Source organism: Tachysurus vachellii, chromosome 23 (assembly GCF_030014155.1).
Source record: "Tachysurus vachellii isolate PV-2020 chromosome 23, HZAU_Pvac_v1, whole genome shotgun sequence".
NCBI lineage: Eukaryota > Metazoa > Chordata > Actinopteri > Siluriformes > Bagridae > Tachysurus > Tachysurus vachellii.
This window is the reverse complement of record NC_083482.1, coordinates 5,491,352-5,505,084: the sequence shown is the minus strand read 5'-3', so window position 1 is coordinate 5,505,084 and position 13,733 is coordinate 5,491,352. Positions and strand designations below refer to the sequence as shown.

The 13,733-nt window shown below is 40.7% G+C and overlaps 1 protein-coding gene across 3 annotated transcripts in view; it reads left to right on the top strand.

Moving 5' to 3' along the window:
- Nucleotides 1-13,733, top strand: part of dgkza (diacylglycerol kinase, zeta a) — a 95,957-nt gene that overhangs the window by 35,163 nt on the left and 47,061 nt on the right. The window contains exons 2-14 of one of the 3 annotated variants that reach the window (XM_060859196.1): nt 1,140-1,911; nt 2,195-2,303; nt 4,062-4,157; nt 6,326-6,403; nt 6,505-6,576; nt 7,777-7,833; nt 10,724-10,792; nt 11,407-11,478; nt 11,567-11,683; nt 12,706-12,777; nt 12,859-12,954; nt 13,208-13,290; nt 13,454-13,514. In XM_060859196.1, the coding sequence (XP_060715179.1) occupies nt 1,196-1,911; nt 2,195-2,303; nt 4,062-4,157; nt 6,326-6,403; nt 6,505-6,576; nt 7,777-7,833; nt 10,724-10,792; nt 11,407-11,478; nt 11,567-11,683; nt 12,706-12,777; nt 12,859-12,954; nt 13,208-13,290; nt 13,454-13,514 (1,698 nt within the window). In that variant the 5' untranslated portion in view covers nt 1,140-1,195. The remainder of the gene's footprint in view (nt 1-1,139; nt 1,912-2,194; nt 2,304-4,061; nt 4,158-6,325; nt 6,404-6,504; nt 6,577-7,776; nt 7,834-10,723; nt 10,793-11,406; nt 11,479-11,566; nt 11,684-12,705; nt 12,778-12,858; nt 12,955-13,207; nt 13,291-13,453; nt 13,515-13,733) is intronic. The other 2 variants (XM_060859197.1, XM_060859198.1) reach the window with 2 other exon arrangements.

The following is a 13,733-nucleotide window of genomic DNA, read 5'->3' as shown; positions in this document are numbered from 1 at the left end:
GTAACCGTCAGAGTTCAAAATGTTAAATTTTCTGACACAGGAACTTACAGCATTGGTGGTTTCTTGGCAATATGGAAAGCTGTCTCTATGGCTTCCATACCAAAAGCTGTATAGCGTGCCACTCTGGGGGAAACAGTGGCTTAGTGGTTAACACATTTGCTGCGTTCCTCTTGGGGGTTCGATTCTTACCCTGTGTGGGTGAGATGCATGTTCTCCCTGTGCTTCAGGGGATTCCTCTGTATGCTTGGTGTATAGTCAGCCAGTCCAAAGACACGCGTTGTAGGCTGAGCTCTAAATTGTCTATGCCTTGTACCCTGAGTGGCCCTGGGATAGACGTCAGGAGGACCAGGGATGATCTACTGATCTACCAGTCTGTGTAGATCTATCACACTGATGTAGATCTCTCAGGACACCAGCAGCAACAGTTTTGTTTGTGTGCGTGTTTGGTGTGTTGGTACTAGATATTGAAGTATTGACTTAAACACAACCGTATATCAGCCTGACTTTCTCCAGGTAAGCTTACCTGACCAGGTGAACTGTGCTGTGTTGTTTTCGTTCCATATTCAGTTTCTGTACACAGCGAGGTCGTGTTGCCCCGATCATGGTTTAGGAAACTTGCACTCTGCAATTTAGGTAAAATAATTTGATCAAGTTTCTCCATTGAGGGCCTAATTAGGGAACAGATCAGCGTGTTTTTGTGGTTCTTGATCTTGAGGTCCAGTTGCTCAGGCAGCATTTGCCCTCTGAGTCAGAATGAGGTTGAAATTTGAGGTTGGAGTAAATGGATGATCAGTGGCAAACAGATTTGCGCTCATGAAGCCACTGTTTCTCTATTGAAAGAGAGATGCTCTGTTGCCTATAGTCACTGCTGCTTTTGGCGGCATGCCCTGCTTGGATTTGACACTTTAGCATTGGATGGGACGTTTACCTGAATTCAAACCCGACCTAGTTTACACTGAACTCTTTAAAGCAGAACCAATACGATTAGGCCTTATATTTAAGCAAAAAATGTGTGGTCTCATATATTATCTAAAATCTGATCAGCAGAATACGAGCTTAAAGAGCAGCACTGCATTCTGTGACAGTGTATGTGTGTGTGCATGGTATATACTGACTGATTCACTCTCCCCTACCCACAGAACCCTCTTTACGAGGGACCAGTCTTGGTGCATAGCGTTCTTAAACCCTCAGAACAATGGACACATTTTTCCGCCGTCATTTCCGGGGAAAATGCCGCCAGGCAATCAGACGGCGGCACGCCAGCGTGGCAGTGCCAGCGAGTAAAGTGCGGCGCCGTTCAAGCGCCGGTCTGCCCTCTACAGATCTCATGCAGAGACGTAGGTCCAGTGTCCAACTTCAGGCAAATGCTGTGGTCCATAAGAGTAGTGCTGCTACACAAAAAAATGCAATCACGCAGAAACATTGCTGTATTCCTGCTCAGCTGCTTGGCCCATCTCTTTTACTTGCCAGCGTCATCCAAATGAGTGAAAAGAAGGAAACAGAAGAAGGAGGTGAGGGAGGACAGTCCACTGCTTCAGACTCGCAAAGCAACAGCAGCTGGGAGGATCCTGAAGAGACAGAGGTTGAGCCTTGTGCTTCGTGGTTAACTCAGAGTATGTTAATAGCAGAGAGAATTCAGCCCCGCCCCTTCATCCGTGCACCACGGTGTTTACGCCGAAACTCCTCCCACTTGCTTCCAGCCGAGGCTGTGTATCACAGCCCCGGCTACCATGGGCTGTACGGACGTTACCGGAGAAACAGCCAGGCATGGAGGTCGGCAGATGTGGGGGTGGGGCATGCATGGGCAGGGAGGCGGAGCTCGGTGGCGGCTCGGGCTTACAGGATGGGCTCCCCCTTGTGGCAGGGAATGTACTACAATCCAGAATCGGACACATGGAGTGGGTTCCTCTCGTATGTGAAGGTTTAAGTATTGTGTGTGTGTGTGTGTGTGTGTTTGAAGCTCTGAAGGTGGATATTTATTTGTATGTGAAAGGTGAAGGTGCTTTTCTGTATACTTGATCAAGCACGCGCACACGTCTTTCCCCACTTTGTAGTTGTGTCGATAATGTGTGTGCTTTAGTCTCTCATTCCGTCTCAAGAACACGATTGCTCATTGGATTAAAATTGCATGTTTCTGACCTGATCGGCTGTTGAGCATCTCTTTCTTTTTCTTTCTTTCCCTTTGTATGCACAGGAAGGCCATAGCTAAGTCAGGGCTACAGCACCTGCCGTCTCAGCCCACCAGTTCACTACTGGCCAAGTGTGACTCGGACAGAGAGATACGCAGCACTGTGGACTGGAGCGTGAGTATACACACACACACATACACACACATATACACATACACATATACACACACATACACATATACACACACACACACACACATACACACACATATACACATACACATATACACACACATACACATATACACACACACACACACACATATACACACATACACATATACACACACATACATATACATATACACACACATGTACACACACACATACACACACACACTCACACAGCCAGATACTTAACCAAACAATGAGTTGGACTCTCTTGATACTTCCTGTTACCAGTACACTGACATAGAGTACACCAGCCACAGGCTACAGCTTTTTGCATAGATGCCTGGAGGTCTAAGAATAACCAACATACAGCTAGAAAAAAAGCAATTACAAATCTGAATTCGACCAATTCAGCCAACTCTGCCAATTAGTTTTTTCTTGCCTATAACATACCTAGAACAATTTCACAATGCATTAATGTATTTCACCAAAACAACATGCAAAATTTTTACTTTTAATCGTGCAGTGGCTTTTTGTCTGCAAAGATGACATGCCATAGAGAGACAGATTAAAAAACATTGAAGCAATCTGTCTATAAAGAGGTCAGAAACCTCACCAGTAGATTGTCAAAATCTAGTTTTCCAAGCCGATCTGGTCAGATGAGCTGAACTGCAGTGTAGAGTTTCTGCTGTATAGCATGGAGTTATCAGAAGTGTGTTTAGTAGAAAAATGTCAGAATTTCATCATATGAAGGGTTTTCTCAGTTCACCACAAAGTGGAACATTTGATACTATTGATCACAGAGTTAACTCTCTATTATCTTTCCTATTTAGTAATGCACTTCCCCACTTTGCTAGGTCATATTTTTTTATTTAGGAGCAGTATTATTGTGAGCTATGGTTGCCTTACATCTCTGTCATTGGGACTTCTTAATGGTTGCCTCTAATTTGTGTTTGGAGTTGTGGGGGTGGGGCATGCATGGGCAGGGAGGCGGAGCTCTGGTTGCTCTGGGTGCTCCAGGGGTTCCCTCCGGGTGCTCCAGGGGTTCCCTCCGGGTGCTCCTCCAGGGGTTCCCTCCGGGTGCTCCAGGGGTTTCCTCCGGGTGCTCCAAGGGTTCCCTCCGGGTGCTCCAGGGGTTCCCTCCGGGTGCTCCAGGGGTTCCCCCCTGGGTGCTACAGGTGTTTCCTCTGGGTGCTACAGGTGTTTCCTCTGGGTACTTCAGGGGTTTCCTTTGGCTGCTAAAGGGGTTTCCCCTAGGTGCTACAGGTTCCTCCCCGTGACCAAAAACATGTTGAGGGCTAATTTACATCTATGAATCAAGTCCATAGTGTGTGAATAGGTGCATGAGTGATCCACAGCATTCCCAGAGTCCCTTGGGATAGACTCCAGTTCCCCATGACCCAGTGTAGGATAAGCACTACAGCAAATGGACAAATTTATGTCTCTTAATACCAGTTGCTTTAATCACAATATCAACATAATTACAAAAATCTAAATACACCATTTGCATGAGTCAGGACAATAATAAGTCTGATGTGTGTAATGGCTTACAGAAATGTCATTAACACTTTCATTTTGTCTCATTGCATTATAAAAGTAGCTCTGCTCTTTACTTTTACTGATTGAGCTCATATAAAAAGCAATTCATGAAGAAAAAAGACATTCGGAAAGCTCTGTCATGTATATTGGAGTTCATCAGCAGAGCTGTAAAGTGTCACCGTGTTGAAACGTAGAAATGAAAATTGTGTATTTTGTGTGCAGGAGTCAGCACTGTACGGCGAGCACATCTGGTTCGAGACCAACGTCTCTGGAGATTTCTGTTACGTCGGAGAACAGTACTGCTACGCCAAGACACTGGTGCGTACCCATGTTTGTGTGTTTGTTTCAGCACATAACACCAGTGTGATAGAGAAGAGGTGAAGAAGAAAAAGAGCAGAACCTGAAGAAGACAGACCGAGGATGAGAAACAGAACAGCCTTTAGGAATGAAGGGGGAAGAGAAGAATGTGGGAAGAAGGGAAGGGAGGAGATTAACACTGGGGTCACATGGTTCTTATATGATAATATTCAGTTAGATTACTGTTTTGTCTCAGTATTTAACCCATATAGAACTAGCTCGGTGTGTGAAAACTGTTAACTTGGTAACATTAGTAACTATCAAGTTCATTATCTAATCTTCCAACAGATTGAAAAGGAATCATAACTAGCAGTCAGGTCAACACTTCAGTATTAACTTGGCAGTAAGGAGCTGGCTTTGGGCTTTATGTTTACAGCATCGCATACTTGTTACTAAATGTTATGAACCTTATCTTGATCTCTGGAACGTGACTCATCTCAGACAGGAAGGCGTTTGATTTAGACTTCCATCTATGCACAAGAACTCGCACCTTAGTGTATATTTCATTTTCTGAAATAGACATTAACAATATTTCATTCATTTGTGAGGGTTTTTTTTAATGCCATTTGAGCCTCGGAATGAGAAGTAATACACTGCCCTCTAGAGGCCGAGTTAAAAATTACATGTCACAAATTACTTACTTATTATCTTTTAAAGAAGCAAAGAGTCTTTTAATCCCAGCAACCTGATACTACGGTGGCCGAGAAGTGCAAAACACATTAACAAATCGGAAAACACATTAACAAGTCAGACAACCCGGAAGAGGTTGGTATAGTTTGTGAATGGAAACTTACCATCATTGGACGAGACACCTTTCATTCATCTGTATATCATTAATGACCGTCGTCTCGTCCAATGATCGGTAAGTTTTCATTCACAAACTATACCTACCGCTTCCGGGTTGTCTGAATCGGTGCATGAAACACATTAACAAATCAGAAACACATTAACAAATCAGAAACACATTAACAAATCAGAAAACACATTAACAATTAATTGGATTAATTCTGTTATTTTCTTATATTTAAACGGAGAACTTTACACATTACACATAAGATTCCATACCTGTATATCTTGAGTGACAGGTGACTTGTCCAATGATCGGTAAGTTTCCATTCAAAAACGATACACTACCGTTTCTGGGTTGTCTGACTTGTCGTTGTGTTTTCAGATTTGTTAATGTGTTTTGCACTTCTCGTAAACCGTAAGATACTGTATTTCATGCAGTTTAACTTAAAAAAATAAATAATAATACAATATAAAATACTTTTCTTTCTCACTTTATTTTTTTGGAGCACTTCAAAAGTGCAAACGTATTAAAATGTAAATAAATAATAATAAAAATGTAATAAATCAAAATTATACAGTGTATATATAATAAATAAAAAGAAAAGAAATTAAAAGAAATAATGAATTCAAAATAAATTTAAACTATAAATATCAAAACAGAAACTTCATAGATTGATTATTTATTTATTTACTTATTTATTTATTTATTTATTTAAGAGTAGGATGTGCTACTATGATGTGCTTAGCACAACAACTAAAGCACAATAACAAAAGCTTCTCCACTATTTTTTGGTATTTAACAGAGGCCAGAAGTAGATCTCTTTCTATGGCAGTTCAGCTGGTCTGTTTGCAAGTTGCTCTAAAACATGCTTGAAGTTGTGGAGCAAATCAGATTAAGATTTATTCAACAATTCAAATCTGACTATTATTTTTTATTATTATTATTTTTTTTTTTTTGCAAATGTAAATTCTAACAGCCAGGCTATTTTTTTAAAATAATTAATTCATATAAAAAAAATTTTTTTCTTTGAGATCCAAACTAAATTCTACTAAAAACTTCATTAATTTGTCTGAAGGTAGGATGAGGTCCGAATATTAAAACCCTTTCTCTTGATGGTGTTCTCTTTCCTGGGTCCACCAAGGTGGCTTTTATTTATTTATTTACCTATTAAATATTTCCAAGTCTCTAGGTGTCAATGTTTAATGGCATTTACTCCCACACATATCACTGTTCTATTGCAGTTTGGCTCTCACTAACAAGTAATCATGATTATTTGTGAAGATTTGCCATAAGTTTTGGTGACCCACCAATTTATTTCTTGTCTTGTTTCGTTCCATAGCAAAAATCTGTTGCTCGAAAGAAATGTGCTGCGTGCAAGATTGTCGTTCACACCATCTGCATCGAGCAGCTGGAAAAGGTGAGTGTCAGAGCACTCAGGTGTGTTAAGTACTCAGCGCTCAAGTACCCGGGCTTATGTGACATCACATTTCAGTCAACCAATCATATCCTTGCCCTCAGTTATCTCACAGGAAGTCTTCGCTTCAGGGGGAATGGCTTGATGAGCTGCCACACAAAGATCCATCTTTCAGAGTGAGAATACCACAGACCCTTCCCTCTCTCTCTCTCTCTCTCTCTCTCTCTCTCTCTCTCTCTCTCTCTCTCTCTCTCTCTCTCTCTCTCTCTCTGATTATGTATAACACTCTATAGGGATGTGGCTCCTGCTTTCCCCCTGTAGCATCCAGAATCCTTCTAAGTACAAGACCAAGCTGGGATTAAAGGATCAGTTACTTACATCCACATCCTCCAGTCTGAACAGAAACTGAGACTCTGTGACCAGCTGAGCTGAGACAGCACAGGGGTTAGTGCATTTAGTGCAGGGGCAGTGCTGATTCACAGGGCACAGGGATGTGGAGACATGCTTTAACTACACAACTACCCACTCTTAATACTGGTTCAAAGATATGTGTGTCAGTCTGGGAAAATCTGTCTATCAGTATTCAGGAAAAAATCCCCTCTGATGAGAATTAAGTGATAGCTGTTTGACCTGATAGCATTTAACACAGCTTTCTATGAAGTCACTACACTTGGGATTTGTGGAATACATGTGACAGCAGTAATGCCGATCCCAGATCCACCAAGCTGCCGCTACTGGGTTCCAGAGCAAGGCCCATAATCCTTAATTGCTCAGTTGTATAAAATGTAAGGCGCTTTGGATAAGGGTGTCTGCCATAAACGTAAGTTAGTAGTTACGGAACAGCGAGACACTAGTTTTTAAACCTGAATTATGTCACAGTCGATCTGTCTCAGTTTATGTCCTGCTGAACGCTCTCTGTTTCCCTTCTCACTGCACCCCTGAGAGTGCGCTCGCTCCTTTCCTCAAGTGTGCTCTGACTTATCTAACTGCCTTAAAGGGCTTGCTGGTGGTGTTGCAGCTGATCAGTGGAGTTGCATGGTGAATAACACGGGGCTTGTTTGTAGAGGTGTGGATCATGAGAAGGTGAAATTGAGCTTGCTTCCAGAGACGTTTCAAATATAATCACAGTTTACTAACCAATGTAAAGATTTGTAACGAAAAACGTGCGAGCCGCTTTGATTACCGGTATGTATTTCTCTTTTAATGTATCACTAGTCATGATCACGATCACTGGAATGTCTGTTTTTTTTTTATTTGTAAAAACACAATTCATGGACACACCTTTATTATTCATGAGGTTTCCTTAGAACATTCCGGATCATCTCTGTGTATTACTATGAAATGTTAATCATTGTAATATACTCTGTCTGTTGTAGATCAACTTCAGGTGTAAACCATCGTTCAGGGAATCGGGCTCTCGGAACATCCGGGAAGTAAGTGGACTTTGTACTACTGTGACCTTTTTTCCATCCTTCATGCTTGATTTTCCTCATCTTTCCTAATTCCTTTTAGTGCTCTGTTTTTTAACAGCTAGGTTCTTAATTATACATTGTGGTTGCTGCTAAAGTCAAAGCTCTTAGCTTCTGAAATACTTGATGTCCTTCTGTCTCCTTATCTTTTTTCTTTCCTATCTTTAATTTCTCTCCGTGTCCCATTCTTCTGCTTCCCGTCATCCTTCCGCACCATGTGCCCCCTGTCCTTCTGTTTCCCATCATGCTTTGCGTGGGTTAGCCCGCATGGCATCGCAGAGCTCTAAAAGGTCAGGCAGCTCTGGATCGAATCAGGCGTGCTGCCGCTAAACGCAGTGTATGTATTTCACACACACACACACACACACACAGATCATCAACATTTTGGATACATTCGGATGCTATATCATAGACACGTGTGGTTGTGCATGTTTAGATATTGTGCACAGAATAAGGGCGTCATATTTCACAAACCCAGCTTTATAAGGATTTGCTCTCTTGTCTTAGACGTTATAGACTGTTTAGATTATACCTCCATCTGCCGGTTCTCTTCATCCTCCTTCTCATATCATCTCAACCCCAGCTTCTTTTCAACATCTATCTCCTATGTAGACGAGTCTGTTTCTCACTCTCTTTTATACTCCCTCAGTATGTTTTGAGGTCTGGTCAGTGATTCATAACAAATATTTAATAAACATCATTTCTAAACCTTCAGATGGGTGACAGATTAAACAATAAACCAGTCAGTCCCCTCACTGAGTCTTTTGCGGCCACAAATCTTTACTGCATTTTTTTTCTTTTTGTTTCTATGGAAGATTTTTTTTTGTTTTTTTGTGCAGAAAGCTAATTGAATGTGAGGAATTGCAAGCACAGGATTCTTCTTTTAAACTCCTACAAGTGAAGTCACACATGGAGCTACTTTCTGTGAGAGCTGTACTCATGTTTAATATTGCAAGCTCCTCAGATTAGCACAGAGTTGCCTGAATCTGTATTAAGTCCTGGTCAGAACAACCAGTGGGTCTGTTGCACATTATTTTTGCTGGTATGGTTTGGCTCAAGAATGTCTCAGGCATCTGTACAGTTAAATCAAAGTTACATTTTCCTCCCTAAGTTAATCATTTGCTAGCTTTCTCTTCTCATACAGCAGCTAGCATCAGGTGAGGCTAAAGGCTAACACACAATTCTAATGAGAACATGGTAAAGCAGTCGACTTCATCATTTCAGACTGCTGCTGTGGCTTTGTAAGGGTTTGAAATGACCTCCATGTGATAGGGCAAACACTTTTCTGTTGTTCCAGTTGGGACACCATACTGACTGACCACCTAAACCCCAGCAACAGATCTCAAATATGGCTGACCGATATGGTGGAAAAGTGTATCACGATATCAGTGTTTCATATCGGTCAATATCGCTAATTATTGATATTTTTTATAACCCATTTAAAATAAGGACCAGGAGAAAAATATATTACATTTAAACATTTTTATTTTAAACTTAACCTTCCTCTGATCGTAATCCCCTCAGTTATTAAGACAGAAATGTCAACAACCAGGAAAACTCAAATAATTATAATGTAAACATAAGTGTAAAGTCACAATGAACACTTAACAATTATCTCTTTTTATCTCTTAACATTTAAGGTGCAAAATGAAACAAAATGTAAAAAATGCTTAAAAAAGTGTAATAAAATAGTGCAAAGTGTTAAATATAAACATAGAGAAACCTGAGAATTTAGTGCAAGTTTAGTGCTAGGAAGTTCACTAGCTGTTTACTTTCTGGTGACTACGGTCAGATTTACAGTATAATATCCAAAAAAACTGCCATACTGGCGCGCTGACTTTTCCTCTTTTATTTACAATTTCCTCGCTCGCTGCGGCTCATTTTCTGCTTATCAGTAGCTGGTTACTAAAGAGGAATCCAGCACCAGCACGAGACAACGATATGGCGCAACCAAACTTGATACTGTTACATGATTGGCTGTTAGGGTGTAACTCCCTACGTTGCTAGGTTACCAGAGAGTGAGTGCCTTTGTTAATGCAACCAAACTTGGTTCGCAACCTCTGTTTTCTTCCGACGAAGAATAAAAAATATCGAACGTCTTATCGAACACATTTTTATTGATATCGATCACATGTCTATCGCAATAAATATCGTTATCGTTTTATCGCCCAGCCCTAATCTCAAACCAATAATACACTCATGCTTTTCAAAAAGAAAGTGACAAATCTTCCTTCCCTTTCGAATCTAGATACAAACAGACCCTATACACATGCTACTAAACAGTGAAGAACCAACATGTGATGGCTGCTAAACAAGAATGATTGTTAAGCATAGCCTAACTGACTATCCTGCTTTTAATAATACAAGACACCACTTTTACTCTGAAAACATGCATTTTAAAGTCTTCCAAATGTCTCACCAAGGAATTCTCGGTCAGATTTTGGGTACATGTGTTAGTCACTGCTCTCTCTAGAGTCATTAAAACAGCAACAGAATCCGTTCAAGTACAGTTTCAGAAAGTTGTTGAATCTTAAAGGTGGCTTGTGGAGGCTCACTATCTGAACACTCTTTATGCTGGTTGGACTTTAATTTGTCATCCATCTTTAGGTAATTTATTAATCCTAAGTTAATATGTAAAATGAATTACCTTTATGTTAGAACTTATTTTTTGCCAGCTTTTCCTGGAACTAGCTATCTCTTTGCCAGATAAAAGTGAAGAGCATTTCCTACTTGACAATTAAGATTTTAATCAGGAAGTGTTCATTTGTTCTCCAGGCCAGTCCATCTGTAATTAGTCATTACTAATTCATAATAATGAGATCTGTAATAATGACCTCAGTTGTCTCCATGACAGCCTACTATAGTGCGACATCACTGGGTCCATCGACGGCGGCAAGAGGGGAAGTGCAAGCAGTGTGGAAAGGTTTGTGTGTGTGTGTGTGTGTGTGTGTGTGTGTGTGTGTCTTCAGCTCTTTGGTACAAATCTCCACTTAGTACCCCATAATGTAAAAAGTGAAAGCAGAATTCTTGAAATGTCTGTAAATTTATTAAAAAGAACCAAACTGAAATATCACATGTACAGTACATACAGTAAGTATTCAGACCCTTTACTTAGTGCTCAGTTGAATCCCTTGGCAGTGATTACAGCCGGAAGTCTTCTTGGGTGTAACGTAAGATTTTCACACCATTTCTGCCGATCTTCCTTGCAAAATCTTCTCAAGACGGATGGGGACCATCAGTAGACAGCCATTTTCTGGTCTCTCCAGAGATGTTCAGTAGGGTTCAAGTCAGGGCTCCTGAAATCTACAGGCTTTCCTCAATTATCTCAGAAACAAGTAAAATGATAGCATTTTAAATCCTAATTATTCTATTTAAAGTTCTTTAGATTTAAAAATCCTGACATCCTGAATTTGTTAAAACAACATTAGGCAAGTTTACACAGGATTAAACTGTTTTTTTTTCCAGGCCACAATACACAGATTATTTTGCTCCACTAATACATACAACTTATTATTCTCTTTATCTGTCTGTCTATAGGGATTTCAGCAGAAGTTTGCTTTCCACAGTAAAGAGATTGTGGCCATTAGTTGCTCTTGGTGTAAACAAGCTGTAAGTACACGTGTGTATGAAACTGTGTGTGTAATAATCATATCTCATGAATTTCCCATGTTTAATGTCCTATATTATTGTTTTGCAGTATCACAACAAGGTGACCTGCTTCATGCTGCAGCAGATAGAAGAGTCGTGTTCGTTAGGAGCTCATGCAGCCGTTATAGTACCTCCTACATGGATAATACGTGTCCGCAGACCTCAGGTACGCACAAGCGCACTTCTAAACACCTACTGCTTTTACAGTGGATGAAAGATCAAGTGTTAGAGGGTTGGCGCAGGCATTTATTCTATGTGCATTATGGGTAACATGCGCCACAAAAGACAACACACACCAAGAAAATGGCTGTTTTCTGTTGCAGACTCATATGCAGTGGCTCAATTGTACCAATGATTTTCTATCCATAAACTGTATACCCAATACTACACAATATGATCCTACCTTAACAAGTGGTTCCTGCAGACATTTGACCAATCCTGCACGCTTTGCTTTTGGAGGGGAATATAATATAGCAGACAACGTTTTGTTTCTTTGTTTGTTTTTGAGTGCGAATTTACATTCTTTATGAAGAGTTTGAAGCTTTTAGACATCGTTTGAAGGTAACCAGTGACTCAGCGGAAGTTCATTCCACCACCTCAATGCCAGAACAGAGACCTTTTCTTGATGCATGTACCCTTGTCACTTCCAAGCATCACTACACAATCAGCAATTCTATATAATTCAACAGTTCTAGTGTGCAAGAATCTAGATCAAATTGAGTCAAGTAGCTAAAAAAAAAGTCAGAATTCTACTGTACCAGAAGAAAAAAGGCTGAAAGTTTGACCAATCCCACTCGCATAAGCCCGAGCGTTGGTGTAGTACTGCTCTACACATGCCTGTTATGTCTTCATTACACATTCGTTACGTCCTGTGTACATACACACATGCACAAGAGAGAAGATGTTTGTGAGTGTACATTCATCCAGCAAAGAAATCTCGGCTCTTAACAAATGAGTATTAAACTCTGCACTATTGATTAGAGTGTTGAGAGCTTGGATCCACTAAGCTGGCCCCATCGGGATGTTTGAGCAAGACCTTTAACCCTCTGTGCTTAAAGGGTGGTGTAAAACAGCTGACTCAGCTCTCTGACTACAGCCACCTCCAAAATGTGGACATGTGAAGAAAAGACACTTCATCATGTATATATTTGTAATGAGACTAAACCTTTCTTTTCTCTCTTAATGCAGTCCTCACTAAAGTCAAGCAAAAAGAAGAAACGAACATCATTCAAACGCAAATCAAGCAAGAAGGGAGCAGAGGTAGGATCTTTTTTATTTTATATTCTTACTGCAAGCTGCCTTTTGTTATATTTAAACACATTCTCGAAACTCTGCTAACAGGAGTCTCGATGGAAGCCGTTCATTGTGAGGCCCATTCCTTCGCAGCTGATTAAACCGCTGCTGGTGTTTGTTAATCCAAAGAGTGGCGGAAACCAGGTTAGACACACACACACACACACACACACACACACACACACACACACACACACACACACACACACATACATCACCAAATCAAATGAAATCTCAGAGCTTGAATTTCTGAGCTTAATAGGAGCAATCATTAAATCAAGCTTTATTACTTTCAGAGTGTTCGTGTGTGAAACTCTAATCAGAGGCTTGTTCTAAAGCATGAGAGCCTGGTCTATGGTTTATAAATGTTCAAAATTCAAAAGCTGTTGTCTTTCAGGGGGCCAAAATAATCCAGTCATTCATGTGGTATTTAAATCCACGCCAAGTCTTTGACCTGAGCCAAGGTGGTCCTAAAGAAGGGTGAGTCATTAACACACTTTCACACACACTGCTCATCTTAAAAACATTAGGTTTCTCTAAACTTGGAGCATGTCTGTGTGTTTGGTACGTGCGTGTGTGTTTGGTGCGTGCGTGTGTGTGTGTGTGTGTGTGTGTGTATTTGTGTCTGTTTGTGTGTGTTTAGCTTGGAGATGTACCGAAAAGTCCCCAACCTGCGTATTCTGGCGTGTGGTGGTGACGGCACGGTCAGTGTGCATGCATATTACATTTTTCTTGTGCAAACATTACTGCAAATCAAGAGTCAGGACTCCCTTTAATGCAGGAACTAAACAGTATTTAGATCTGCTCTGCTGTTATTTTCTGCTATTTGAGTATTGGTCGTGAAAAGAAGACCCTAAATCATACAGTTTGCCATCCTTAATCACAGTAAAACCCCTGCGCTTTCATGTGTCCTGGTTGGATTT